We start from the raw sequence: 27,845 nt of genomic DNA, 5'->3' as shown, positions 1-27,845 counted from the left end.
GTCATTGAAATATGAGATTGAGAATATGGGATTAGGATATCTACAGGGTTGGATTACTGGGATTCAGCTGAATTACAATTATTTTCAAGAATCAAGATTTGGAGGCTTAAAATCTGTGTTTGGCCACTTCAAATCAAGGAATCCAAGAAATCCTGCTTTTTGGAGAGTTAAAGTCTGCACTTGCTGGGATTTACAGTATTAATTGTTGTGATTCAGAGATTGTTTAAATTTGGAATTGCTGCTATAAAGATAGGACCAGCCAGGGAAAAAAATAGGCCAGTGGACTCGACTGTGCGAGCTGTGGTGGATTTGGGGCATCACAATCTGGGTCTTTGCTTCAAGGCCACAGTATTTGATAGATAACAGCGTTGCTATGCTGGAGGAAGAGGGCTCATCTTCTGCTGCTGCTGCTTCAGCAGTGAAACAGACTGAGTTTGAGCACTAATAGGGTTAAGCAGCAGTACTGTCTTCATTCTGTGATCTGCGCCGAGTTAAACACCCTGTCATTGTGATTAAATGTGTATTTGACGTGACTGAACCTGTTTTGGGCTCTTTGCTGTATTGAAAAAGGACGTCTCTTAATGAGAGTGTTCCATTATAATCACTGCAGCATGGAGGAGACGAGGGAAGAGAGGGCATGGAAACATGCCTCGTTTTGTTGAGACTGACAGAGGCTTTGAAGCAGACGGCCCAGGGCACTGGTGTGTGTGTGGGTGTGTGTTTTATTAATCTGATATGATATTACTGAATTAGTGCTGATTTCTGTGAACTGTTGCATGTGATGACGTGAATGGGTGAATGCAGTGCAATGAACATCAGTAACTGTGTGTGTGTGTAATGTGTGTGTTGCTCACTGCGAGTGCAGACTGCAGCGTCATGGCTCTGGTTCTGCAGCCGCTCACGTTGTCAAGGCAACAGATGTTGTCTCCAGTTCTCAAACTACAAAAGAGCCAGAGATGAGGCGTGGAGACATCACTCATACACACACACTTGTGCCCGCATACACACACACACACACACACACCCATGCTCTGTCACAGCAGGAAGCTGATTTAAAGGGCCCTTATCATGGAAATCATCCATAATATTAAAACCACGGATAGATGAAGCAATTAACACTGATTTTCTGGTTCCAGTGGCACCTGTCAAGGGACGGGGTCTATATATTAGGCAGCAAGTGAACAGACAGTTCTTGAAGGTGATGAGTGCAGGATAGCACTCATAGATAGATAGATAGCTAGTCGACTGGGTCAGAACATCTCCAGAAGACCTCAAACGAAGCACAACCTGTAATCCGGCGACAGGGTCACCACTGGCACATTGATGCACTTCATAGAGGCCTTTCAAAGGTCCTGTAGAATCCATGTCTTGATAGGTCAGGGGTATTCCAGCAGTCTGAAGGGGACCTATTCAATATTTGACAGGTGGTTTTAATGTTATGGCTGACTTGTGTATATAAACTTCAAGAAAAATATTACAGGGGAAGGAAACTGTAGGATAAGGGCTCATTAAATGTTCTGGAGACTCAGTGAAGCTGCACCTCCTCTTTGACAGTTCAGGTGACTCATCCATGGTTCAGGTGGTTGGTTGTTCCATGTACCCGTCACACCTGGTCACATGATCATTCAAAACATTAAAAATGTTCATTCTCTCCCAGTGTAGAGAGGATGGACACCAAGTTCCCAGTTGAGCGACTCCACAAAAGCATCAGATGTTGAATACGGACACACACAGGCGCAATAGTCTCTCAGTATTCTGTAGGTCCTCCTCTGGCCTTGATAACTCTTGGTGACTGTGTACACATGCCACATTTTCTCAAACGGATTCAAATGAGCTGATTCTCACACGTTCCTCACTGCTGTCCATACACCTTCTATAGTGGTCGTGTTTTTCTTCTCCACATGTCTCCCAACACAGTCCCATGAGCTCTCAATAGGGTTTAAATCTGGTGATTGTGTTGCCATGACATCACCCCAGCTTCCTCACTCCTCAGCCCACTCCATCACTGGATCAGCGCTTAAGGGGTCTTGCATCATCTAGCGGGCAGGTCATGTCACTGTTTGCGGTTCTTCACTGTGAAAAAAGACAGACATCCAGCACAGCTGATACACATCAGTGTAGGATGTGTGTGTGTCTGAGTGATTCACTGAGATTGCCAGTGTAAACGAGGGCTATCCAGTCAGCTGTGTTACTGTGTAGTCTGTGCAGTTTCTGTTCACTGGTTGTTGTTGTTGTTGTTTACAGACTGTAATTTATTTGATTTAGGTCTTCTTTATGATGCATGCTGTTATTTACTGTTCTAGGACCGTTCTCATGTTGTCAGCACCTAATATTTCTGCTGCCATGCTGCAGTGCTGTGTTTACAGTGATGGATATAAAGGAAATGCGTGGGTGATTCATTTACAGGGTCATTTGGAATGTAGCACTCACCATCCACTTTATTAGAAACACAGACCTTGTGCTTCCACTCAGTGGCCACTTTATTAGAAACACCTACTTTGTATTTTCACTAACTGGTCACTTTATAAGAAACACCTACTTTGTGCTTCCACTCACTGGCCACTTTATTAGAAACACCTACTTTGTGCTTTCACTCACTGGCCACTTTATTAGAAACACCTACTTTGTGCTTTCACTCACTGGCCACTTTATTAGCAACACCTACTTTGTGCTTTCACTCACTGGCCACTTTATTAGCAACACCTACTTTGTGCTTTCACTCACTGGCCACTTTATTAGAAACACCTACTTTGTGCTTTCACTCACTGGCCACTTTATTAGCAACACCTACTTTGTGCTTTCACTCACTGGCCACTTTATTAGTAACAAATCCCTTGTTCCTCCACTCTCTGGTCACATTATTAGAAACACCTACTTTGTGCTTTTAGTCACTAGTGACTTTATTAGAAACATTTACTTTGTATTTTCACTAAATGGCCACTTCATTAGAAACCCCTACTTTATGCTGCCACTCACTGGCCACTTTATTAGTAACAAATCCCTTGTTCCTCCACTCTCTGGTCACATTATTAGAAACACCTACTTTGTGCTTTTAGTCACTAGTGACTTTATTAGAAACATTTACTTTGTATTTTCACTAAATGGCCACTTCATTAGAAACCCCTACTTTATGCTGCCACTCACTGGCCACTTTATTAGAAACACCTACTTTAGCATGCAAGTTTGGGTCTTCCTAAAATCTCTGTGAATGTTACTGTGAATGGTGAAGTGAGCAGAATAGCTTGTTCAGTCATCATTAAAAAATCTAAGGGGTGCAAATGTCAAAGTTTTATGAGTACTCTGACTCCTCCAATCTTCTCTGAAAGCACTGATACAAGCTGGGATACTTACCAAAAGGGGGTGGGACTAAAATCTGACCATGCAGGGTGAGATTTCTGCATTGGTCACTGTTCTTTGTTTCTTATTTTGAAACTGCAAAAGATGGAAAAGTGAAAGTAGTCTTCCTTACAATATTTAATAACGTCATCATCAGTCATCTTTTACCTGCTTAGCTAGTCACTGGAACTTGAGAGGTCAGTTTATAGGTGCACATTTACAGACTGTAGCCCATCTGTTGCTGCACAGTTTATCACCCTTCGTCTACCCTATGCTTGGCCAAAAACAGGCCTGGACCTGGACAATGTAAGAAAGCAATTGCAATTTAAATAACAATAATAAGAATCTGAAAAATTGCAGCTAAATATTTTCCCCAAATCGCTCAGTCCGACCACCCGTACTAATCTGCATTACCCCAGCAGCTGGGCGTCGACTAGAGAGAGATGTAAGTTAATCACATGGAAGATGTTTAATATTGTTATTGGCAAGGACAGCATTAGGCATTTCAAAGCAGTGCTGCCCTGTGAGAACACATGGATTCAACAGTCCCAGAGAGAGAGGGAGAGGGAGAGAGAGGGAGAGAGAGAGAGATGGAGAGAGAGAGGGAGAGAGAGAGAGGAAGGATAAAAGGTACGCAGAGGTAAACAGTGAAGCCGGAGGAGATAATGAGAGAGATTAAGAGCGAGGTAAAGGACAAGCGGTGAGGTTGCTATTGATTGCTTTGTATGTGTGTGGCGTTTTTAAAGCCTGCATTGTGTCGCTCTGAGTAGATGAGCCCATAAAGAACAGCTTCTCTCCTTCATGTTGCAGGGCAGTTATCCGGTGTGGGAGGATTTCATCAGTAAAGCTGGAAAACTGCAGGCCCAACTCAGGTGAGGCTTCAGACCACACACTATGGCTGGTCTAACTTCTTCATCTGTGCCAAAACAGTACTCTTCATCATCTGAACATCTAATGGTTATTGGAATGAGCCCAGAAAGAGCTGAACGAACCCATCCTATTGGTTTTAATGCATTCTCTTTTTAACAGTACAGCTCTTGTAAAATCAATAAATATGAATACACTGTTACAAATAAAGGAGTTGGGACGGTTCTGTTGGTGAAGTTTCATTTCAAGGGTCTTTAGACCTTTTATCCCCCTGTCATGTTGGCAATGATTCCCAGGTCAGACTGACCCAGTGCATATTCAACCATCTGCAAGTGACTTAATTAGTATCAAGGTAATCAATATTTAGTATAATCAGTTTTGCAGCTCTTATAGCTCATGATTTACTTTGTGCTTCCACTCTCTGGCCACTTTATTAGAAACACCTACCTTGTACTTTCACTCACTGGCCACATTATTAGAAACACTTACCATACACTTCCACTCACTGGCCACTTAAATAGAAACACACACCTTGTACTTTCACTCTCTTGCCACTTTATTAGAAACACCTGCTTTGCGCTTCCACTCTCTGGCCACTTTATTAGAAACACCTGCCTTGCGCTTCCACTCTCTGGCCACTTTATTAGAAACACCTACCTTGTGCTTCCTCTCACTGGCCACTTTAATAGCAACCCCTACCTTGCTCTTTCACTCACTGGCCACTTTATTAGAAACACCCACCTTGTACTTCCACTTACTCCTCCACTCTCTGGCCATTTTATTAGAAACTCCTACCTTGCTCTTTCACTCACTGGCCACTTTATTAGAAACACCTACCTTGTGCTTCCACTCTCTGGCCACTTTATTAGAAACACCTACCTTGTGCTTCCACTCTCTGGCCACTTTATTAGAAACACCTACCTTGTACTTCCACTCATGCTTCCACTCGCTTGTTTTTCTTTCAAAACGAATTTGTTTAATTGATTTATATTTTGCTTAGACTTTTTACATGTTTATGACATGCAAATTTGTTTTCATAGGGGCAAGTTAATGCAACCGAAAGGTTCTTCACGCTATCACACACTTCTGTTACCATCATGGTTCTTTATGGAACCATTAGTGTGTAGTATGCAATTAGGACGCAGCCTGTCTCTTAGTCATCAGGTGTAGTGGGTGAACCATGCTGGACACCAGCCCTCCAGGCCTGGATCAGAAGAACCCTGCTGTATCTCTGATGTTCTGTAATGGAGTGTGTAATGTGTGGAAGTGTGTATATATATATATACACGCATGCATTTGTTAGTGTAAATTCCTCTCAGCAAGTCCTCTGTGTGTACAGTCAGCACACTGACTAAAGAGGCCGTGACCGTGACGGCTGCTCTTGGGGGCAGCTCACACACATCACACATGTTAGGTGAGATCTGGAGTGGGTAAAGGTGTTGATTGGTGTTAAAACAGTCCGTAACATTTACAAGACTGGATAATAGTGGCTTCTCTGTTTGCTAAGGGTGCATCTGAAAAATGGATCCTCTGAACCTTGTATTGAAATGAAAGCTCTCACTGATGCCCTGCCCTGCATAGGGTTCTTTGAGGGATGCCATAGAAGAACCACTGTTTGTCATAGAGATGTGTGAGTGTGAAGGACCTGTAGAAGACCCAGGTTTTTTCTCAGTGTAATGGTCACATGTCTATTACATAATAGTTCTTCATTGAACCAGAAGGGGTTTTTCTATGGCATCGCTTTTATTTTTTAGAGTGTGCTCAGCTTCATCCGAGAGTCTCTCATTTACCTTCTCACCTGGAAGCCACTGTCAAAACTAGACATCTGGCTGGAGCTTATCAGAGCGAGGTGAGGGGGAGGGGTGAGATGTATGCTAAAGAACACCCTCAGTTAAATGATTGGATTTGGAGCTGGAGTCACTTGTAATTTTTAGATGATTAAGATTTCTGAGACTTACTGGAGGGTTATTATTGAATATTGATCATTCAAAATTATTATTCAAATGTCATTAAAAAGAATGGGATTAATTACATTACACAATTGCATGTGACCTGATAAATTATACTCTCTCGCTCTATCTCCCATTATACATTCTCAAAAATAGGTACCAATCTGTTGCTGAGGTGGCACCTTGAAGGGTACGCCTTCAGTACCATTAGTAAGGACGCTACACTAAAAAAAGAGCTGCTCCAGTTTGGGTCTTTTCCACGACCCAGAGTTCGGTTGCTGTATAACAGAATGTGCTTCGGGTTAAACTGATGCAGGATCGCTGGCTCATAGGAGCTACGCATATACTAAACCCTGATCTGCCATAACATTAGTATTAACCTGCCTAATGTTGAGTAGGTCCCCCTTCTGCTGCCACAACAAATCTGACCATTCTTCATGGACTCCACAAGACCTCTGAGGGCGTCCTGTTGTATCTGTTTGAAAAGGTGAATGGTGTTAATCACAATAATATTCTGTGATTAATTCTGATGAATCACAAGTTAAAATACTAGCTAGCACGTTCTTACATTTTTGGGCAGGAGAACAAATAAACGTGCCCCAAATGAGCTGGAGTATCTGCTACCCAGACAGTACCAGCAGACCCTTTAACTGACTCCTTCACCGGTTCTCAAGTTGTCCTTTCTTGGAACACGTTTGGTAGAGACTGACCTCTGCATACTGGGAACACCCTACAAGACCTGCCTGATGTTTTGGAGATGTTCTGACCCAGTCTTACTATTGGTACTAATGTTATGGCTGATCTATGTATATGAATTCTTTGGGTTATTTTAGCTCATTTGGTCGGAGTTTGTTTGTTGTTTAGCTTTATATATTATCTTCCATCGCTTATAACTATTCTAGCAGGAGCTTAACAGAAATACTGCTCTAAAATTATGTTCATTTTAAGTAAAATCTTTATTAATATTTAAGCTTTTTCTTGGCTGCAGAACTTCGGTTCCAAGAGAAGAAGATGAATAAAGGTTTAATAAAGGACACATGATAAAACACGTAAAACGTTATGCACTAAACATTAAGAGAAGGCTAGTGATATTAAGTCTAGTCCAGTGGTTTCCAGTCTGGAGAACTTCCAGCCTTGCACAGTTAGTGGTTTCCTGCATGTTAATGAGCTGATTAGCTGTATCAGGTGTGTCGGGGGCAGTAAACACTGTAAATTAAGCGAGCTGAGAGAGGAGCAGCAGTGTGTGTGTGTGTGTGTGTGTGTGTGTGTGTGTGTGTGTGTGTGTGTGTGTGTGTGTGTGTGTGTGTGTAGGAGAAGTTAAGAGTTCATTCATGAGGACATTCTGACACAATGTGGAGAACGACTTCCAGATGAAGAAGTTATATTGTGAAAAAGTCAAACACACATGGTCCACACAACAGTAACATCATGATGGTTTACAGTGAGCTACCAGAGAGTCGAGGCATTTTAGTGAGTAAACATCACAGGCAATTAATCCAGATTCAGCTGAATCCAGTCCTTCATGATCGATTCTTCAGTGCAGTTTGAGTCTACGTGCAGGTGTGTGTATTTAAAGCGCAGTGTGGTGAGATTCGAGTTATCTCTGTGTGTGTGTGTGTGTGTGTGTGTGTGTGTGTGTGTGTGTGTGTGTTTCAGGACCACGGTTATGGCGCTGGCTGCGTTCCTCGATGCCTTTCAGAAAGTTGCAGACTTGGCCACAGGCAGCAGAGGTAAAGAGACACACACACACACACACATACACACACTCATGCTAAAGAACATGATCTTCATCCTCTCTAGCTCTCTCTCTCTCTCTCTCTCTCTCTATCTATCTATCTTTCTCCCTCTCTCTAACTCCCTTTCCCTCTCTCTCTCTCTCTCTATATATATGTATATATATATATATATATATACATATATATATATATATTTTGTTTTTTGTTTTTTTTTTGTTTTTTTTTTTCCTTCTCTCCATTGTCTCCTTATTCTCTCTGTCTCTCATCTCTGTCTCTCTCTCGCTACCTCCCTTCTTTCTCGTGCGCTCTTTATTCACTCTCACCCTCTCTGTAAATCTCCATCTCTCTATTCTCTCTCTTTCTCTCTCTTAGTTAAAAACTCTCCCTTTTTCTCTCTCTCCCTCCCTCCCTCCCTCAGTTCAGGGTGGCTTTATTGTTGTGACAAATAATCCTACTTTTGTAGTGTTTGTAGCTTGAGTTACTAGGTTTGAGAGGTCTCTCCTTCTCTCTCTCTCTCTCTCTCTCTCTCTCTCTCTCTCTCTCTCTCTCTCTCTCTCTCTCTCTCTCTCTCTCTCTCTCTCTCTCTCTGCATGTGCATTGTTAATTAGTGCTGAGGTGACTGAAGCCTGGGCTCGTTAGTGTAAATCAAACAGCATCATTTAACAGGAAGGAATCTTTAATGAGGAACAGAGCCTCCATCTGTCCAGGCGAGTGGCCATGCCGGCTCAGAGCCTTTGGCAGAGGGAAGGAGCTGCTGACGGCCATGGTGGCTCGGACCCCCGGTGTGTTAAACCCAGTTCGTAGTCATCCAGACTGAGGCCTCAGTGGAGTGTTAGAGCGCTGTAGACAGCAGAGAACGCAGTCACTGGAACCCACTGTTTCGAAACTCACTGATCTGAAGGGTTCCGGTATTTCAGTTAGATTTTCATTAGCGCTGCATAATTTAGACTTCCTTCATCAATATTGCGACATCGGCCAACTTGCATAGCCCTACTGATATCACAGAAGTGTGCAATATGAAAATAAGCCCTTCGGCCAACCACTGGAGGGTTCCTGTCAATGTCCTGACCAATCACAGAGGGTCTTCACGTGTCATCAGAGCATGCAAAAGATTCACCAGTAGAGATGACACACCACCACCTGTTTTGTTTTCCTTTCCTTTTCTGAACCTGATACTGAAATCCTAAGCTTCTAAAATCTTCTAAGCTTCAAAATGAACTCTTTTTATCTGAATCTCTTTACCTTATATTACCTAATATTTTGGCCAAAAAACAATAGAACATGATTTATCAGATATCAATCAGATATTCCTTTAAAACAGGATTTACCATGATGAGACTGACAATAGTCTAAAGTGCTAGACGCACTCTAGACGCGGTAACCACGCTGCACTGTGACGCACACAATACACTACTATATGAATAAACGCCTGTCAACACCTGTCAGACCGCGGCATCTCGGCTGTAACGCTGTGGGTCTCTTTTTGATGCTTGCCGCGCATGGTATTCTAGCCATTTCTGTGCAGAAAAAAAAAAGAATCCAATACTGTTCCTCCTCCTCCTGTTGAATAACAGATAAATAGCAATGGCTCTCATTAAATGTGTGTATAGTCAGAACTGACAGTTAATTAAAAAATCAGTGCTTAAATGTAAGATCCTTGAGGAACATTTGGAGGTTCTATAGCTTGAACCTCTTAAGGTGCTTTAAGGAATCTTCTTCTAAAAAACTTTTCACCTCAAGAGGTTCCTCTGCGGTTCCAAATTAAAGAACGTCCAAAAGTTCCTCAAGGATCATTTACTCAGCAGTGTAGTTTACATATTTTTTTAAGTAAAATATAAATGACTTTATATTAAAGACTCTGGTAGATGGTATTAACTGACCTATAACGGGGAAGTACAGGGCAAACAGAAATGACAAGCGTTGCAGAATGTTCCAACGCATGCCGTGCCACTTCTGGTGTGAATTGCCTTAAACCCTTAACACTCCAAGGCTTACTACAAACTAAGGTGTATTATCATTTATACAGAAATCCCTGTAGTTACTGAGTAATACACCTTAGTTTGTAGTAAACCTTGGACCCTAAGTAGACACTTTTCTATCACTCTTCTTCCACATTTTGGCTTTAGCAGTATTCTGATGTTTCTACCTCATCATAATAGTATGAAAATAATTTTGTGATATTTGGGTGATTTGTGGGTTTTTTGTGCTTTTGTCTGTACTGTCCAATAATCTGTACAAAATGGCTAAAAACAAAGCAGGTCCAGAATTGGTAAAGGCAAAAGTAGGAAGGAATGCAATCAGTAAACATGCAAGACATTCTGAAGCAGAATTCATCATACTTGGTGTTGAATTACAATTTATGAAATGTTAGCTAAAAGCTTACTAACATTTTAGCTCCTTGGATTCATCTTTACAACTGTAGAAATGCACCTGCACAGGGACCTTGTGTTGTATCCGTCTAGTTCTGTAGCATCTGCCACACTGTGTGACTGATGCGCGTGATGGCTGTGGCATCACCGGAGGTGATCTCCTGATGATTGGACCAACAGGACAGGGCTAATAGGGCCCAGCATAAACTTCAGTACAGTCGAGGCGATGATGAGGCTCTCAAGTGGTGCAGCTGTCTAAGCGTCAATGCCACAGCTGGCAGTTCAAGAGAGCATAATTACTCTCTCCCTCCCTCTCCCTTATCACTTAGTGTGATGCTAGCCAGTATGGGTGTCTGTTAGCTGATGTGACAGAACTGGCGGTTAGTGCTCTCCTCTAAGCCCATTCAGCTGTCCAATGATGTTGTAGCTGATGATGTAATGATGATAGCTGGTGTCTTAGCTCAGTGTTTCTCAAACCTGGTGCTTGAGGCACCCTACCCTGCATTTTAGTGGCACAGACCCATTTCAACGTGGAAAAGACTTGTTAATGAGCTGAACCAGGTGTGTTGGGAGCAGGGAAAGCACTAAAATGTGCAGGGCAGGGTGCCTCTCTAACAGACACTGTCCTAGCAAGTGGGTGGAAATTAGCCACAAACAAATGGGGGACAAAAATAGAGACATCATCCAAATCTCCATTTAACAGTAATTTAGAACTTACTGTTTTAGAAATATAGGTCATATAAAAAAAGAAATATAGGTCTACTAAAAAAAACAATAAATACATTTACATTTACGGCATTTAGCAGACGCTCTTATCCAGAGCGACTTACAAAGTGCTTTGCTATTTACCCAAGAAAGAAACCTTAGCTAGTTAGAATAGACTAATAATTCAGATACCTCTAAGCTTAGACGTTACTAAACACAATACAATAAGGCGACCATAGTACTCTATTCGCCCAAGTACTCTCGGAAGAGGTGGGTCTTCAGTCTGCGTTTGAAGACTCGGCCGTTCGGACACCCAGGGGAAGCTCGTTCCACCACTTTGGTGCCAGGACAGAAAAGAGCCTGGACGCTTGTCTTCCGTGGATTTTGAGGGATGGCGGGTCGAGCCGAGCCATACTTGAAGCTCGAAGGACTCTTGGTGCAGACCGGCTTTTGACCATTGCCATCAAGTACGGAGGGGTTGGTCCAGTCTTGGCTTTGTAGGCCAGCGTCAGGGTTTTGAATCTGATGCGGCCAGCAGCTACAGGAAGCCAGTGGAGAGAACGCAGCAGTGGAGTGACATGGCTGAAGTTAGGGACAATACAAGCAATGGATCCATTGATTGAGTAACGCCACTCTGACAGATTAGTTGACTGTGTTCTGCGGTTTCTTTATTCAGTGACAATTAGAGGGAAATCAGTGTACATTAGCTTTTCCACTCAGCTGTCACTTTAAATAGAGTTTCAGACGAGTGTGTGTGTGCATGCTTGGTTGGTTAGATTGTTTATAGTGTGTAAAATGACACTTTGAATGTCTCTCACTGTCAACCTGCATCTGTTAGGGTGTGTCTGCCTGTCTGCCTGTCTGTCTGCGAAGCCGTCCATGTGCGCCTCTTGTTACTGTTAGTGTGTATGCATTGTTTGCACCCATCTGCCGGTGTGTTTGTTTGGCTTTCTACATTTACATTTATAGCATTTAGCAGACGGTCTTATCCAGAGCTACTTACAAAGGTCCTTCGCTATTTACTAAAAAATAACCTCAACTAGTTTGAATAGACTAAAGATACCTCTAAGCTTAGACTGTCTCTATTGTCCGTATGTCTGTCTGACTGTCTGTCTCTTCTGTCTAAGCTCAGCCTGCACAGACACACACTCTCAGTTTATTTAGTATTTGACCTCTAATTTCGAAGTTACCCCTACTAAGGTTTGTACAACTATTTTAATGGACCTGTATCTCATCTGTCTGTAGAACACTATATCAGAAGCATTGTCAGCCATCCACATGGTCCTGGCCATACTTGAAGCGGGCTTCCTTTGTGGTGTTCTTCCATGAACGCCATTCTTGTTCATTGCTCTTCTAATAGTGGTTTGTAGAGTCTACTGTACATCTTTAGATGTTTCCTTTGGGCTCTTTCCTGCCTTTTTTAGGACTGCCTGTCGTGCTCTTGGAGTGATCTTAACAGGACTCTCACTCCTTGGGAGAATATAAAAGCCGTTCTGAATTTGCTCCATGTGTAGATAGTTTGTCTAACCGTGGACTGATGTACACCTGGGTATTTAGTCATGTGTTTGAAGCCTTTCCTAGCTTGGTGCATCTCTATAACACGTCTATAACAGGTCTTCTGGAAGTTATTTGCATCAAGGCATGGTTCACACTAACAAGTCTTTCTTGAGAAGAACAGATTTGTTAATAACCAGGATTCAAATGCCCTTGTTTAATGGGCAAAGCTCCTGTGAATCCCACACTTCCAATCTCATCTCCTGAACTGAAACATCTTTTGCCAGTTAGCTCTTAGAGACCCCATTAACTCAGAGATTCACTTACTTTTTCTAACTTGCACTGTGTGTAATTTTGATAATGGTCAGACCATATTTTCTTTGTAAACAACATACTCCACATCACCCGAAAACACACATCTAAATGCGCTCATGCTTGTGACATCCTAACCATGATGAATTCAGAAGCGCAACATCCACGCTTGGACTACGTTAACTGATGAAGTTAGTGATACGCTTTGAATGCACGCAACTACATGATAGCAGTATTATGTGAGACCTGGTATTTATTGCTCCTGGGCAGTTGGGGAGTGAAAGTCGCTTTTAATCCACTGCTGTAGATATAAAGCATGCTTTAAGCACCTCTTCACGGACAGCTCCACAAGTGCATTTGATGTCAGACTGTGTATGACTTGATGATGTTATTGTATCTGACTTTACTGTATATGACATCACTCTGTGGGCCATATACTGTATATGACTGTCACTGTGTATGACTGTTGTTGTACCCCTAAAGGGCTTTTGTTTTATTAGTAATATATGCACTCCACAGCGCCCTAAAACACCACAGACCCTTTTTTATCGATGGGAAAAGTACACCTTGCACGGCTTAAAGCCCGCAAAAGGCATGTACTAAGTCTGCTAATTAATCATTGGTGTGTTTTGGGTATAACATGCAATAAACCAATCAGTGTGTCACTTGCCATTCCCTTTAAGAGCCAGGTGCAGTCAGACTTTGGCAGATTGCTGTTTCAGTGGCACAAAATGTAATTTTATTTTCTATACTGTTTATTGTTGGTGTAAAAGTTATGCCAAGATAGCAATGCACGTCTGACTGCTGAGGTCTGACTAGGTTGTTTTTTTCTGGTCAGTGGTGTACCTGTGTTTTCCTTGGCCAAAATAGCAATACTCCAGAAATTTACCTGAACAGACCTCATTTCGAGACCACCACGCCCATCGGCCTAGATATATTCACAAGCACCGTTGCTGTTTAAGTGACGCAGACGGAAGGCGTGAAATAGACTGTTCAGTGTAAGATAGGGCCCTACATATCACCCCAGTGGGCGGGTCTAAACGACTGTAGGCTGAATTAGCAGTCATATGTAAACGCGTTCATGCTTGTGACATTATAACCATGATTTATTCAGAAGTGTAATATCGATGCCTGGGCTGTATGTACTAGTGAAGTAAGTGATACACTTTGAAAGTACTTAACATATCTGCAGTATTATGCTAGAACAGGTATTTTTTGCTCTTGGGCTCCCCCTACAGTTGGGGAGTGGAGTAATTCATTTTTACTCCACTGCAGTAAATACAAATCAGGCTTTAAGTGCCATCTAATGCACAGTTATACACATGCGTTTGTTGACAAGCTGAGAGATGCAGAAGCAGCATCTGAAGGTAAAGAAGCATGTGGACTGAGGCAGTAAAGTGATATTACTGGAGTTTACACAAATATACCTTGGGTTACGCAGTGATGCACAGTTCTGGCGAGAGGTCTCGTGAAGCTCCAACAAAGATCCATAGTGCAGTATCAGCCTTTCAGTCCAAAGAGGGAATGATAGCGTCACTATTATCTCTATTACAATCAGTGGAGCATCACCATGATTCTGAAGCTGCTGTTTTAAGGTAAAAATACTGCGTAATGTTGTAATATAACTAGAACGCCCTTAAATGTAAACCTAATTGGAGGTTTATAAAATATGGCAATGTAAGACAAGTGTACATACTGTAAATGGTTGTGTGTGTGCATGTGTATGTATGGGAGTTGGATTTATCACTTATGTTATTTATAGAGGGAATGTGAGACACTCCCCATTTCTCTGAACCCTTCTACAGGAGGAATGTACCATGTACACACACACACACACACACACACACATACAGCCTACATTATTGAGCTAGCAGAGACTGTATGCCTGTGTGTGTGTTTGTGTGTTGCCCCAGCGGATGTCCTCCTGAAAGGTCAGCCTATCCCAGGAACCATGTTAGTGCTGCCTGATGAATGTGCACGGATGTGTGTGTGACCGTCACGGCACATCACACACACTTAAGAGTGTGTAAAATCTCCTTCAGATGGCATCAGGGAGACACAGATTCACACTTTGAGGGTGGAGTGTGTGTTAGCTGTAAGGCAGGTGCAGGACGGCTGAGGGCTGCAGTTTGGGACAGGGGCTGATTGACGAATAAAACACACACACTCACACACACACACACACTGAGTGATCAATGAGCACTGCAGTGCAGAATGGTGTGTGCTGAATGGTTGGTTTGAGGGGTGGTGGTCTGGCTACACTGGGCAGCATTGCTTAGGGTAGATTAGCATGGACAGTAATGTTGATTTGTTTCTCTGTGGTGGGCAAGTAGGGGAAACTGCTTCATTGGCTTCTATTTTAAGTAAGTTAAAGAGGCTAAAGATGCACAGCAGTTTTTCTGGTTCCAGACAGTTTGGGGTGTGTGTATGTGTGTGTGTGTGACATGGAGAGGGGAGGTGCTGCTGCATTGCAGTGCTTTACACAGGCCCTGGTGTCACTGCTATTAATAAAGAGAGAGAGAGTGTGTGTGAATGTGTGTGTGCATCATGGCAGACGAGTGTGTGTAGACTACACTGCAGCAGTATTTATAGATTTGGGGTCAGAAGAGCAGAGCAGAGTGTCGCTCTGGGAATCCAGACAGAGGAAAAAATTAAACACTCTGAACATCTGCCATAAACACAGTTCAGAGAGGAGAAGATATTACTGCGTATGACGTTACATGACATCACTGAATGTGACATCACTGTATTGCATTTTACTGTGTAGGACCTTATGTGACTGAGCTTATTGTATATGCCATTAAATGATACCACTATATTTATATTGTACATGACTATCAGACTTAATATTATGTCACTGTATATGACTTTACTGTAGATGACATCACTACGTGTGACATACTGTGCAAGACTATCACTGTGTGTGATTATATGATGTCACTGTATATGACAGCACTGTGTATGTAGGGCTTTACTGTATATGTCATAAGACTGTATGACTTTATATGATGTTACTGTGTAGCATAGTGTTGCTGTACACTATGACACCACTGTATGTGGCTTTCACTGCACGTGGCTATCAGTGTGTGACAGTATGAGATTGTATGTACTGTACATACTGAGTGACTGTACATGACTATTGTTTTGCATGTCACTGTCCCTGACATCACTATTACATCACTGTATGTGACTTTCACTCTGTGACATCAATGTATGTGAATTTTGCTATCACTGTGTATGACTTTAATTTATGACACTGTACATTACTTTGTGTGACACTATGATGTCCCTGTATATGGCATCACTGTACTTTTATTATTGTGCATGATTTTGAATAATTTCACTATATGTGACATCACCGAGTATGACTATTGTTATGCATGACTTTGAGCTTATTGTATATGGCATTATATGTCACTATATTTTGTCACCTTTCCTGTAGATGACTGTCACAGTGTATAACTGTATATGACATTACTGTATATGACTTCGACTGTACATGACTATCAGTGTGACAGTACGATGTCACTGTATATGACATCACTACATGTGACTATTACTGTGAAGGACTTCATATACTACACATAACTACAAATTAGAGTACATACTCTGGAAAACAAACTGGATTTGTTTTCACCACGTTAATTATGACCGCCCCTGGTTTGGAATGAAACTTTTTATTAGCTACACTTACCATATACAGTCATGTGAAAAAGTTAGGACACCCCATGAAACCTTTTGTCTTTTTTTATATATTTAAACATCTGGACATGTGGTCTTTATTTAACTTTAACAATAAAACTAAAGTATTGGCTTACAACACATTTTTAAAATATAGTTAATAAAAATACAATTGTATTTATTTAACACCCCCTCATTTACTGCTGCTTTAAAATCAGGTGCAGCACATCAGCTGCAGATGATTAGAACATCATTATAGGGCCTTTTTTAAAGGGAATCCTCTCTTATTTGAACCTCAGACATTTGTAGGTGCTGGAGATTTTAAAAGATCTTGGACCACATAGATATCACCCATTCCACTGTCTGCAAAATAATTTACAAGTGCAACAGCTGCCAACGTGGCCAGGTCAGTAAGTTCTAGCAAGTTCAGTCCAGCAGCAGACCACAAAACGCGTAAAGAAGTCTCCAACAACCCTAAATGTCGTCATGTGATCTACAAGTAGCCCTTCCCACAGCTGAAGTACAGCATCTACCATCAGAAAGAGACCTATGCATGTTTGATTTTCATGGGAGGTGCACAAGGAGGAAGTTAAATTATTTGGATACAACAACAGAGTATTTGGAGTAAACCAGACACAGCATTTAAGCACAAGTGAAATTGTCATGGTTTGGGGCTGCTTTTCTGCAGCATTTCTGCGTTTCAGTTCTCCAACATAGGATCCACCAGGAATTCTGTTTCTCTACATACTTTGTTTGCCTCCTTTTACCCTGTTCTTTAATGGTCAGGACTCCACAGGACCACCACATAGCATTCTCAGCACTGCAGTGACACTGACATGGTGGTGGTGTGTTATTGTGCTGGTATGAGTGGATCAGACACAGCAGTGCTGTGTCCACACTATTAGACACTCCTACCTAGTTTGTCCACCCAGAAGTGAGCTGAGGGGTTTAAAACTTTACAGCACTGCTGTGTCTGACTCACTCATACCAGTATTTGAAAAGACTAATGTACCTAAAAGTATTGCTGTATTTGAGAAGACACTATTGTATTTGAGACTAATGTACCTGAAAGCATTGCTGTATTTGAAAAGACTACTGTACCGGAAAGCATTACTGTATATGAGAAGACTACTGTATTTGAAAGTATTACTGTATGTGAGAAGACTACTGTATTTGAAAGTATTACTGTATGTGAGAAGACTACTGTATTTGAAAGCATTACTGTACTACTACTGACTACTGTACTTGAGAAGCAAGCAAAAGTAGTAAGGAGACATTTGTAGTAAATTGAGAAGTAAAGAGCATAAAATAACACGTTTACTCTCTTCCACTCAAACACACTTAACACAAGAGTGTGTACAGGCCTCATATTCAGTTACTGAACAGCAGGATGATTAGAGCACTGACGTCAGTAGTAATGGCTCTTTGGTATTAAGGCTGTAATTTTATCACTGTGTGTTTGGACAGCATTTATGCATTCATAAAGTTTTATGTACTTATGGATGGATGGATTTGTATGAGATATTCCAGAATATCACTGGTTTATGAGATTTTTATGTGTTCAGTTTGTTTAGCATTACTGTGTACTGGGCTCTACATTACTGATTTCCCAAGAAGGCTTCAGTGTGCAAATAAGCTCTCCAGCCAATCACAGTGTTTTTTACTCCATGCTGTGAGCACCCTGACCAATCGCAGTTCAGATGAGTTTCTGTAGATGTTTAGATGAATCTAAAATTCACATAATATAACAAAGGTTGGAGTAACTGTCAGGGAAGGCTTGGTACTAGATTGTGGAGCATTGCTGTAATTTGATTGCAGTCAGAAATTAGTGTGTTGGTGGAAGTCAGGATGTTGAATGATAACCACGCAACCTCATCTGCAACTCCCGAACTAATCCCAAAAACGAAATCCCTAAGAATTGGATGGCGCGTTATCTCTACAGAGAACACAGTTCCACGGCTCCACAGCTCAGTGCAGGGGGGCCTTATACCTGGGGGGTCTCTTAATTTCCTGTGTGTGTGCCCTCTGTCTCTCTCTCGCTCTCTCATTCTCCATGTCTCTCGTTCTCCCTCTCTCTCTCTCTGTCATGCTGAGTGCAATAGAACATAGTGTAACGAAACATTCTTGCACACCTTTAGCCAACACTGCCATCTGTGCAGATACACACACACACACACACACACACTGGTAATACCACAAATGCATTCAAACTTTGACTTAGTTTTTTGAGTTTTTTAACTTTTTATTGTAAAAATAATTGTATCAAATTTTATTAATTTTATTAAAATATAAAATCTGAAACAATAATAAATGATCTGGAGCTGTTTTCTGTCTTTTCTCATTTGTAGGTCAGGAAGTTAGGAATCACTCTGTCACAACAGCTTATGTTTTTGAGTCTCCTGGATTCAGTTAGAGCCTGTTTACACCTGGCATCATCATGTGTTTTTGGAGATTTCACTTTTCCGCATAAAAACTCTATAAACATCCCCAAGCTGTAAACATCCCCAAGATAGACAGTAATTGTGATTGGATTATGATCGGAACAATCAAACCACATTTGGAGGTGGTCAGAGACGGATCTCGTCCACATTTAATGCAAGTGTAAATGAATACGTTTTCTGTGATCTGATTCTGTCAGGCAAACAGAGATACGTCATTCTTACTGTGGATCTTGGACGTGGAATGTGTCTTGGAGAGACAGATGTGTTTGTACTGCTATAACATGTGGCTCAAATGTGTCTCAGACCCTGCTGTGGTCTGAGTGATCAGATTTGTCTTGAGTGTGTTTACACTTGCATTTTTACGTGGTTTTACCTTATCCAGATATAATCCTGATACTCCAGATGACCAGGTGCAAATGGATCATATTCAGGTGGCCTGACTTGAAACACCTGCTTGGATTTCAAACCTTGCTTGTGTTCATTGACATTGAACTGGAAATGATTGACCCCTCTGAAAACTAAATAACTAATTCATCGCTCAGTGTAGAAGAAGATGTAGATGTGCATGCTTTCATAAATCACTCATTTTGTGTGTATGTGTTGCAGGTGGTACGCGGGACATTGGCTCTGCTCTGACCAGGATGTGTATGAGACACCGCAGCATTGAGGCCAAACTCAGACAGTTCTCAATGTGAGTTACTGCTGGACATCTTGCTGATGTCTCAATAACAAATATCACAGGACACCTTCAGATGTCTTGTGGAGTCAAGTTAAGAAGGTTTTTCCTTCTCCTGTAAAGCTGCTGTTTGGAGAAACGGGATATACAAGGTTTTTGTGTGACAGAAATGATATTATGAGTGCTGTTCTTCACTGAGTTTAGTTACTGAGGGAGAATCGTCCTTCCTGTGTGTGTGTGTGTGTGTGTGTAGGGTCTTTGTGGACTCTCTGATTAATCCACTACAAGAGCAGATGGAGGAGTGGAAGAGAGTCGCCAACACTATGGATAAGGACCATGCCAAAGGTACACACACACACACACATACACAGTGGGTGTGTAGCTGCAGGCGTTTCGCTGCAGTGCACTGTGTCTGAGGCCTCACGGCTGCTCATTATTCAGTCATCACTAACCCCTTTGATCACTCTAATTCCTTTCTTTTTAGCTCCTTCCTGACTTTGAAACAACTCTTCAAAGCATTATAGAGTATCTTACTCTCTCGCTCTCAATATCTCTCTCTCTTTCGCTCTCTCTTTCTCTTTGGGCAGAATACAAACGAGTACGCCAAGAGATCAAGAAGAAATCTTCAGACACTCTCAAACTCCAAAAGAAAGCGAAGAAAGGTTAGAGGCTCTCTCGTTTTCATCTCCCTCACTCCGTCACAAACACCAAAATACTTCCTGTTGCTCACAGATTGTAGTATTGCTCCTCTACAGGTGTGTGCAGTTTGTGGTCTGTGTGTTGTGGCCCTGCAGTGATAGTCATGTCTTTGAATCATGTCTTTGCTCCTCAGTATCTTTTTTTTTTTGGACTGACACTGAGATTCAGAGTGGCTGTTTTACTGCTTACAGCGCTGAGCCACATATTTGTCCATAGATAACAGTATGAGCAGTGATGGGCTGATTTTCAGCTTCAATAAACAGGATAAGACGTGACGTGAACGTCTTGTAAAACCTGACAGGTCGAGTAAAAAGCATAGATTATCTTCATCTACAGTGGCGTCTGTCAAGGGGTGGATATATGTGGCAGCAGGTGAACAGTGATGTGAATCAGGAAAAAGGGGCAAGCATAAGAATCTGAGAGACATTAACAAGAGCCAAACTGTGATGGGTAGATGCCTGGGTCAGAACATCTCCAAAACATCAGGCAGGTCTTGTGGGGTGTTCCTGATATTGCAGTGATCAATATCTTCCAAAAGTGGTCCAAGAAAAGGAACCACCTGTTAAATGGTGACAGGTTCATGGGCACCTAAGCCTTTTTCATGCGATCCATGGAAGCTCCACCTCACAACTTACAGGATTGAAGGATCTGTGGCTAACGTCTTGGTGCCAGATACCACAGACTGCCGATTGATGATGTATACAGTATTTACTGTTGTAGTCAGAGGTTTACATACACTATTCATGGACATGAAGGTCATGGCAATATTGGGCTTGCAGTGATTTATTTAACCTGATATTTGTAGAATTCAATTCGTATTTGGAGGTCAGGACCAGCTTACTTTGTCCATCCACACCCACATTTGATGTGTGTTTGGGGGTCACTGACCTGATGAAACACCCAATTATGTCCAAGTCTCAACTGTCTAGCTGATGGTTTGAGGTTATGCTGAAGACCTAGAGCATGCTGCTACCACCACCAAGCTGTGTTCTTGGGGTTGAAGGCCTTTCTCTTTATCTCATCTGACCTTATATTTTCCTTGAGAGGAATTTTGTGATCAACTGCAAACTTTAGTTTAGAACTTTAGCTAGAAGGTGTTGATTTTGGAGCAGGGTCTTCTTTCTTGGACGGTAGCCTCTTGTTTGACAGTAGACGGTGACACTGGTGTGCTAGCAGCTTCCAGTTCAATGCAGGTCTATGCCTTGGTGGTTCTTGGGATGTTCCTGACAATCTGAACCAATTTTCTCTCACCTGAGGGTGACAATGTGGGTCTTCTTCCAGACTTTGAGAAAGTGGCTACAACTGCCAACAACTTTGCATAGGTACACATATGTAATGATAATATATCCAGGGACAAATACCCTCCCACTTTCTCACACTGTCTTAACACTGTTGTGTAAATGGTGTGTGAGACCTTGCTGTGTACAGAGGAGTTTATGTTTTGTTTGAAACCTAGGATTAAGGGTTTCATCCGTTCTCTTTTTCTCCGTGTTCCTGGTTCTGCCCCCAAGACTTAACACCTAAGTTGTATGTTGAACTCTAGATGTGGAATGCCCTTGCATTCCAATTATAGTATCATATAATGTTTTCCCGCATAGGAGAGTACTTTGTGTGTGTGTGTGTTGCATAAACAGGAGGCTTTTCTGTCAGGATAACCATTCACATAAGTGTGTATCACTGTGTTGCCGGAGCAAATACTTATACACTCGTCGGAATGTGCCCTGAGTAGATGAAAGGAGAAACCTGTTCTACTACCTGTGTGTTTGTGTGACCTGTGAAGATGTCCACACACACACTAACACTCATAAGCTGATAGACGATACTCCAGATGACCCCAAAGACCTTTCACGCTCTCCTAAAGGTAGAGCAGTTGATTTGTCTCCAGCAGATGGCACTGTGGCTTTGAACTAATGAGTATTCCGCACTGTTTAACTAGTGCTATTAGAGGCCAATGATGGATAGTCTTGCAGATGCCTGTAACTGCTGTGGCCGAGACCATAGAGTGGCCTTTGGGTGAACTGACCCAGTGAGGACCAAACAAGGCCAAAGTGACCTGTCAGACTGGCTCTTAAAATAATTATAATGGTGCTGATAATGATGATAATGATACTACACTATATGTTGAATGTTTGTGGACACCCCTTTTAATGAATGCATTCAGCTACTTCATGTTGCACCCATTGCAGAGACAGATGTGCAAATGCACACACAGCTTGTTTAGTCCCTCTAGAGACATAAACCTATTGGCACCATGCCTAAGGCCAGACGTGGGCTAGAGGGGTATAAAGCCCCCTGGCATTGAGCTATGGAGCAGTGGAACTGTGTTCTCTGGAATGATGGATGGTGCTCAATCCAAAATGTTTGGGATGAGTTAGGGAGTTGGGGATGAGGTGGGGTGGTGCTCATCCAATATCCTGACCTCACTGATGCTTTTGTTGCTGAATGCAATCAGATCCCACAGCAATGCTCCAGAATGTAGTGTAATACCCTCTCTAGACAGTAAAGACAGTTACTCCAGCAAAAGCAGCATGAATTCTTTCGGAAGAAACAATGAATGAGCTAGTGTCCCAATACTTTTGTCGATATAGTAAATGAAGGAGTGGCCTGAGCTGCTGGATAATTGTGTGTGTGTGTGTGTGTGTTCCCCAGGGCGTGGTGATCTTCAGCCGCAGGTGGACAGCGCTCTGCAGGGAGTGAGTGATAAATACGTCTCGCTGCAGGAGACGGAGAGGCAGGCGGTCAGGAAGGCTCTGATAGAGGAGAGAGCGCGATTCTGCACTTTCGTCACCATGCTCAGACCAGCCATAGTGAGTCAGCTCCTCCCCTCGCCACCCTCAGTCCACCCTTAGTCCTCCATCTGTTCTCTGTCTGTCCTCACTTTATTCTCATGCTGTCCATCTTTTGTCTTACCTCTATCCTTATGTTGTCCTCACTCTGTCCTCTCTCTGGTTTTTGTCCACCTTTTCCTTCCTCTCACTCTGTCCACCTTCTATATTCCATCTGTTCTCAGGTTGTCCTCACTCTATCCATATTTTCTCGCTTCATTCTTACTCTGTCCTCTCTTTGTCCTCACTCTGTCCACCCTCTGTCCTCCCAATGTCTCCCTTTCAACACTCCACACAAAATCCCTGCATGTTTTTGTTTTCAATGGAGAGTTTTCTGAGAAATTGGTGCGAAGGCACTTTACAGGTCACATTCCAGATATTCCAAGTTTTTTTTTTATATGTCCAATCCGTGAAGTATTTAAGAACTTTTATTTTGGCTGATTCTGATAGTGTATGCAGATATTACACAATTGTGTGGTATGAGGACGAATATATATAGACTAATGTAGTGGTGTGTATGCAAAAAGATATGGTGTTTGTCTGAGGACACTTCTTTACCGTATACACACCTACAGTAAGATTTAGAGCTTGTGATCTTCTGCTTGGTCATTAGGAGAAGAGTTAAGAGTTTTCCTAGGACTGTACATCCATTCCAATACCATTTTGGCCGAGAAAGGAGTCTTATCCTTCATCATCCCTAATTCTCTTACTGTACTATTTTTACATTTTTTCTTTCCACTCTTTCAGTGTTTGCTAATTCTCCTCCCCTTGCAGCTTAAACATATGCATATGTTTGTAATATGTGTGCAACTCACTCCCTTCTTAGGAAGAAGAAGTGTGTATGTTGGGTGAAGTCACTCATCTGCAGTCAATCTCTGATGATCTGAGGTCATTGACTATGGACCCCCACAAACTGCCTCCTTCAAGTGAGCAGGTGTGAACACACACCTGCCTGCATTACAAACACCTATGGACACAGATATTTGTACCTCCTCTCACTGACTACTTTATTAGAAACCCCTACCTTGTATGTCCACTCATTGGCCACTTTATTAGAAACTCCAACCTTGTACGTCCACTCATTGGCCACTTTATTAGAAACACCTACCTTGTACGTCCACTCACTGGCCACTTTATTAGAAACACCTATGTTGTACTTCCACCCACTGGCCACTTTATTAGAAACCCCTACCTAGTACTTCCACTCACCGGCCACTTTATTAGAAACACCTACCTTGTTCTTCCACTCACTGGCCACTTTATTAGAAACCCCTACCTAGTACTTCCACTCACCGGACACTTTATTAGAAACACCTACCTTGTACTTCCACTCACTGGCCACTTTATTAGAAACACCTACCTTGTACTTCCACTCACTGGCCACTTTATTAGAAACACCTATCTCATCGATCCACTAGGTGTCCAGTTACAGACTATTGCTCATCTGTTGCAGCACATTATCCTGGTGTTATTTTGGTGGTTGTCCGTTCTCAGCACGAGTATATCAGGTAGAGCTGTGTTGCTGGGGATTTTACATATCAGTGTGGCGGTTAGGTCAAGAGAGGGTCCACCACCCAAAAGGTCCTAGAGCATGACAAACTGTGCATGAACAGAGGAGCTACAGCTTCTAACGGTACAGCAGCAATGTGGAGCTCAAAGGGTTTCCAATAAAGTGGACAGTGAGAGCATAGGCAGCTAATTAATATGTACTGACTGAATTTTTTGTGCAGCGTTCATATACTGTAAACGGATTGATGTATTGATTGAATTCTGTGTATTGATTGTGTGTACTGGTGTGCAGGTGATCGCTGATTTAAAGGGATCAGAGTGCAGCTGGTCATATCAGACCCCACCATCGTCTCCCAGCACTACGTCCAGGAAGTCCAGCATGTGTAGGTGTGTAAGCAGGGCAATCAGCACTGTGTACACATGAGTTATACCTAGACACATTATACAGTACATATACGTCTATTTGACCTAATCCTCGTACATTGCTATTTAAAATGAGTAGTTAAATGAAAAAGCAGATTTTTAAAAAGATTTCCCCTCAAGTGGGCAGTGGTGGCTTAGCAGTTAGACCTCCAGGCTATTGATGACAGGGTTGTGGGTTCGACTGCCACTTTTTGGCCCTTGAGCAAGGCCCTTCACCCTTTCTGCTACCTGGGCACTGGAGTTGGCTGCCCACCGCTCTGGGTGTGTGTGTGTACACTACCATAGCAGAGCACCCATTTCACTGCACATAGTACAGTGACAAATACGTGCACCTTTAACTTTCCTTTTACATACACAATATACACTAAAGTATTTGGACATCTGCTCATTTATTGTTTTTGTCAAAATCAGGAGTTCATACTACATTTGTTGGAGTAACTGTCCCTACTGTCCAGGGAAGGCTTTCTACTAGATTAGTTGTGAGGATTTGATTGCATTCAGTCTTAAGAGCCTTACTGGAATGAGGGTGTTGAATGTTCACCACCGCACCTCATCCCCTCAACTCCTCAACTCATCCCAAAAGTATTGGATGGAGCACCAACCATCATTCCAGAGAACACAGTTCCACTGGCATTGTACCCCTCTAGCCCATGCCTGGCAATAGGCAGCCAACAGGTTCATGTTTATCTGCTCCAGAGAGCCACTATTCTACTGGCAGCACTTCTCGGCAGGGATGCAATGGATGCAACTTAAAGTAACTGAATGCATTTATTAGGGGTGTCCACAAACATTTGGACATGTAGTGTATGTAGTGAAGTGTGCTTCTGTTTCTTCGATTAGGGTTGACAGAGTCATAGCCAATGATGGAATCACATCCAACAAGCATTTTATCTAACAACGAAGCACCCTCTGATCTCTTCATGGTTCCCATGGATGTGTTGTGCTGGTTAGACTAACATTAGTGTACAGTAGTGTACATTCACACCAGGTTTCTGCTTGACATACGCAACACATATAGAGGTAGAGACTCCCAAACATCATCATAACATCACATGCATGCTGTTCAGGTCAAGTGTCTCTTTCTCTCTCTCTCTTTCTCTCAGCAGTAGTCTGAACAGTGTGAACAGCAGTGATTCCCGTTCGAGCAGCAGTCACTCCCACTCTCCCACGTCGCACTTCCGTTACAGAGGCTCCGCCCTCCCCCAGCAAGGCTCCACCCGCCTCCCAAGTGTTTCCTCCCATGACTCTGGCTTCACATCGCAGGACACCTGCCAGTCTAAGAGCCCCTCCCCCATGCCTCCAGACACCAACACACAGGTGACCATGCAATAACCAGCACACATACTAGATCTGTCTATCTAGAACCTGTGTGCTGTAGAAAAACAGAAAGGTGCTGTTAAGTTTCCATTGAATCTTTACATAGAATAATATTTCTGTTTTCCAAAATGAAAGGATGTTCCTGCATAAATGGATAGAAACGTTTACAGTTTAATAAATAGCATTTTAATTAGCCAGTTAGCTCTGTTGACCGCCGCTCATTGAAGACTCGCTTGCTGGTCCCTCTTGTGTTTCACAGCCATGCTTTTGCTACAATAGGAAGATTAGCAAGTTGCAACTCTCCCCATGAACTGGCTGTGTTGTTCCTGCTTTTTAAGACAGTCCCCCAAATATCAGCTGCTGCTTGATTTTACACCTTATTTTATTCACCACCTTACTTAATAAGATGCTAACAGTTAGTTTTTTGTATTTGGCTAACATACATCCATTAAAGCCCCCACATATAGCGTCTCAAGGGTGCTAGAATTTATTTATTAGTATTATAACCTGTTCTTTGATTAATAAAAAGTAAATATGTGACCTTGGTTGGGGTAGAAAATGCTAAGATGTGGTTTTAAAATTTGCCACCCTGTTATGAAACCCACTGTTTCTTCTTTTTTACGGTGGGCTTGTGAAAGAAGATGATAAGCTCTGCTCTGACTGGCCGGTTTTTAGGGCAATGCAACAGCTTACGACCACATAGCATAGCCTTGCTTAGCCTAAGACACCTTTTACCACTGTAACATTGAACAAAGAACATTGTTAATATTGTTGTTATTATTCCCTTACTGGATAGTGTTGCTGTCCCCTTTGTTTCCAGTCAGCATGGCATGTGGTTAGCTAGCTGAAGAGATGGTACTAGGGTCTGGTAGGGTTAGCTTTTAGCCTAGCACCCGGATATAACATTTGGAGGTCACGGTATGCCGCTTCCATGCACTAAACTACCATTATTGAACTATGCCTTTCTTAGTGATAGAGACAGTTGCTACAGTTTTTGTAATATCACTATATAAAATATTGTAAAATATGATAGAATAGCGAGCATATACACTACATGCAAAGATGATCCTTCCTGGAAATAGATTAGCCTACCACAATATACAAATATGTCAATAAAATAAATCAAATTAGCTAACTAGCTAACTGCCTTGCTCAAATAGTCCTAACAATGAGCTACCCAGCATTTTATAAAGCATATAAAACATATGCCTTCTTAGTAGTAACTAAAAAGTGCTCCTTTACTAAATTAATTTAATCAGTGATATTCATGTAGGAAATGTAGGTAATCATATATGAAACAGCATCTATGACCTCAAGTGGACCTCTTAGGTCACCACAATGGAAATCAATCAAATCAAATCTTAATGCTTGGTGTATTTCAGATTGAATCATAGTGAATCATAGGGAGCTGAGCAATGATAGTTTGGGGTGAACAACAGAGAGCGTGGGGTGAATAACAGTTTGATTAGTCCATTGATGAATCTGTTATCGGCCCATGATGGGTGG

The 27,845-nt window shown here is 42.2% G+C and overlaps 1 protein-coding gene across 2 annotated transcripts in view; it reads left to right on the top strand.

Moving 5' to 3' along the window:
• LOC140544088 (protein MTSS 1-like) overlaps positions 1-27,845 on the top strand; it is a 43,399-nt gene that overhangs the window by 1,419 nt on the left and 14,135 nt on the right. The window contains exons 2-10 of one of the 2 annotated variants that reach the window (XM_072667471.1): positions 4,147-4,208; positions 7,809-7,882; positions 19,497-19,581; positions 19,820-19,911; positions 20,154-20,228; positions 22,915-23,072; positions 23,917-24,024; positions 24,892-24,986; positions 26,129-26,339. In XM_072667471.1, the coding sequence (XP_072523572.1) occupies positions 4,147-4,208; positions 7,809-7,882; positions 19,497-19,581; positions 19,820-19,911; positions 20,154-20,228; positions 22,915-23,072; positions 23,917-24,024; positions 24,892-24,986; positions 26,129-26,339 (960 nt within the window). Of the gene's footprint in view, positions 1-4,146; positions 4,209-7,808; positions 7,883-19,496; positions 19,582-19,819; positions 19,912-20,153; positions 20,229-22,914; positions 23,073-23,916; positions 24,025-24,891; positions 24,987-26,125; positions 26,340-27,845 lie in introns of both variants that reach the window. The other variant, XM_072667465.1, reaches the window with a different exon arrangement.

This window comes from Salminus brasiliensis, chromosome 2 (assembly GCF_030463535.1).
Source record: "Salminus brasiliensis chromosome 2, fSalBra1.hap2, whole genome shotgun sequence".
Classification (NCBI taxonomy): domain Eukaryota; kingdom Metazoa; phylum Chordata; class Actinopteri; order Characiformes; family Bryconidae; genus Salminus; species Salminus brasiliensis.
This window is presented reverse-complemented; position numbering and strand designations above follow the sequence as displayed.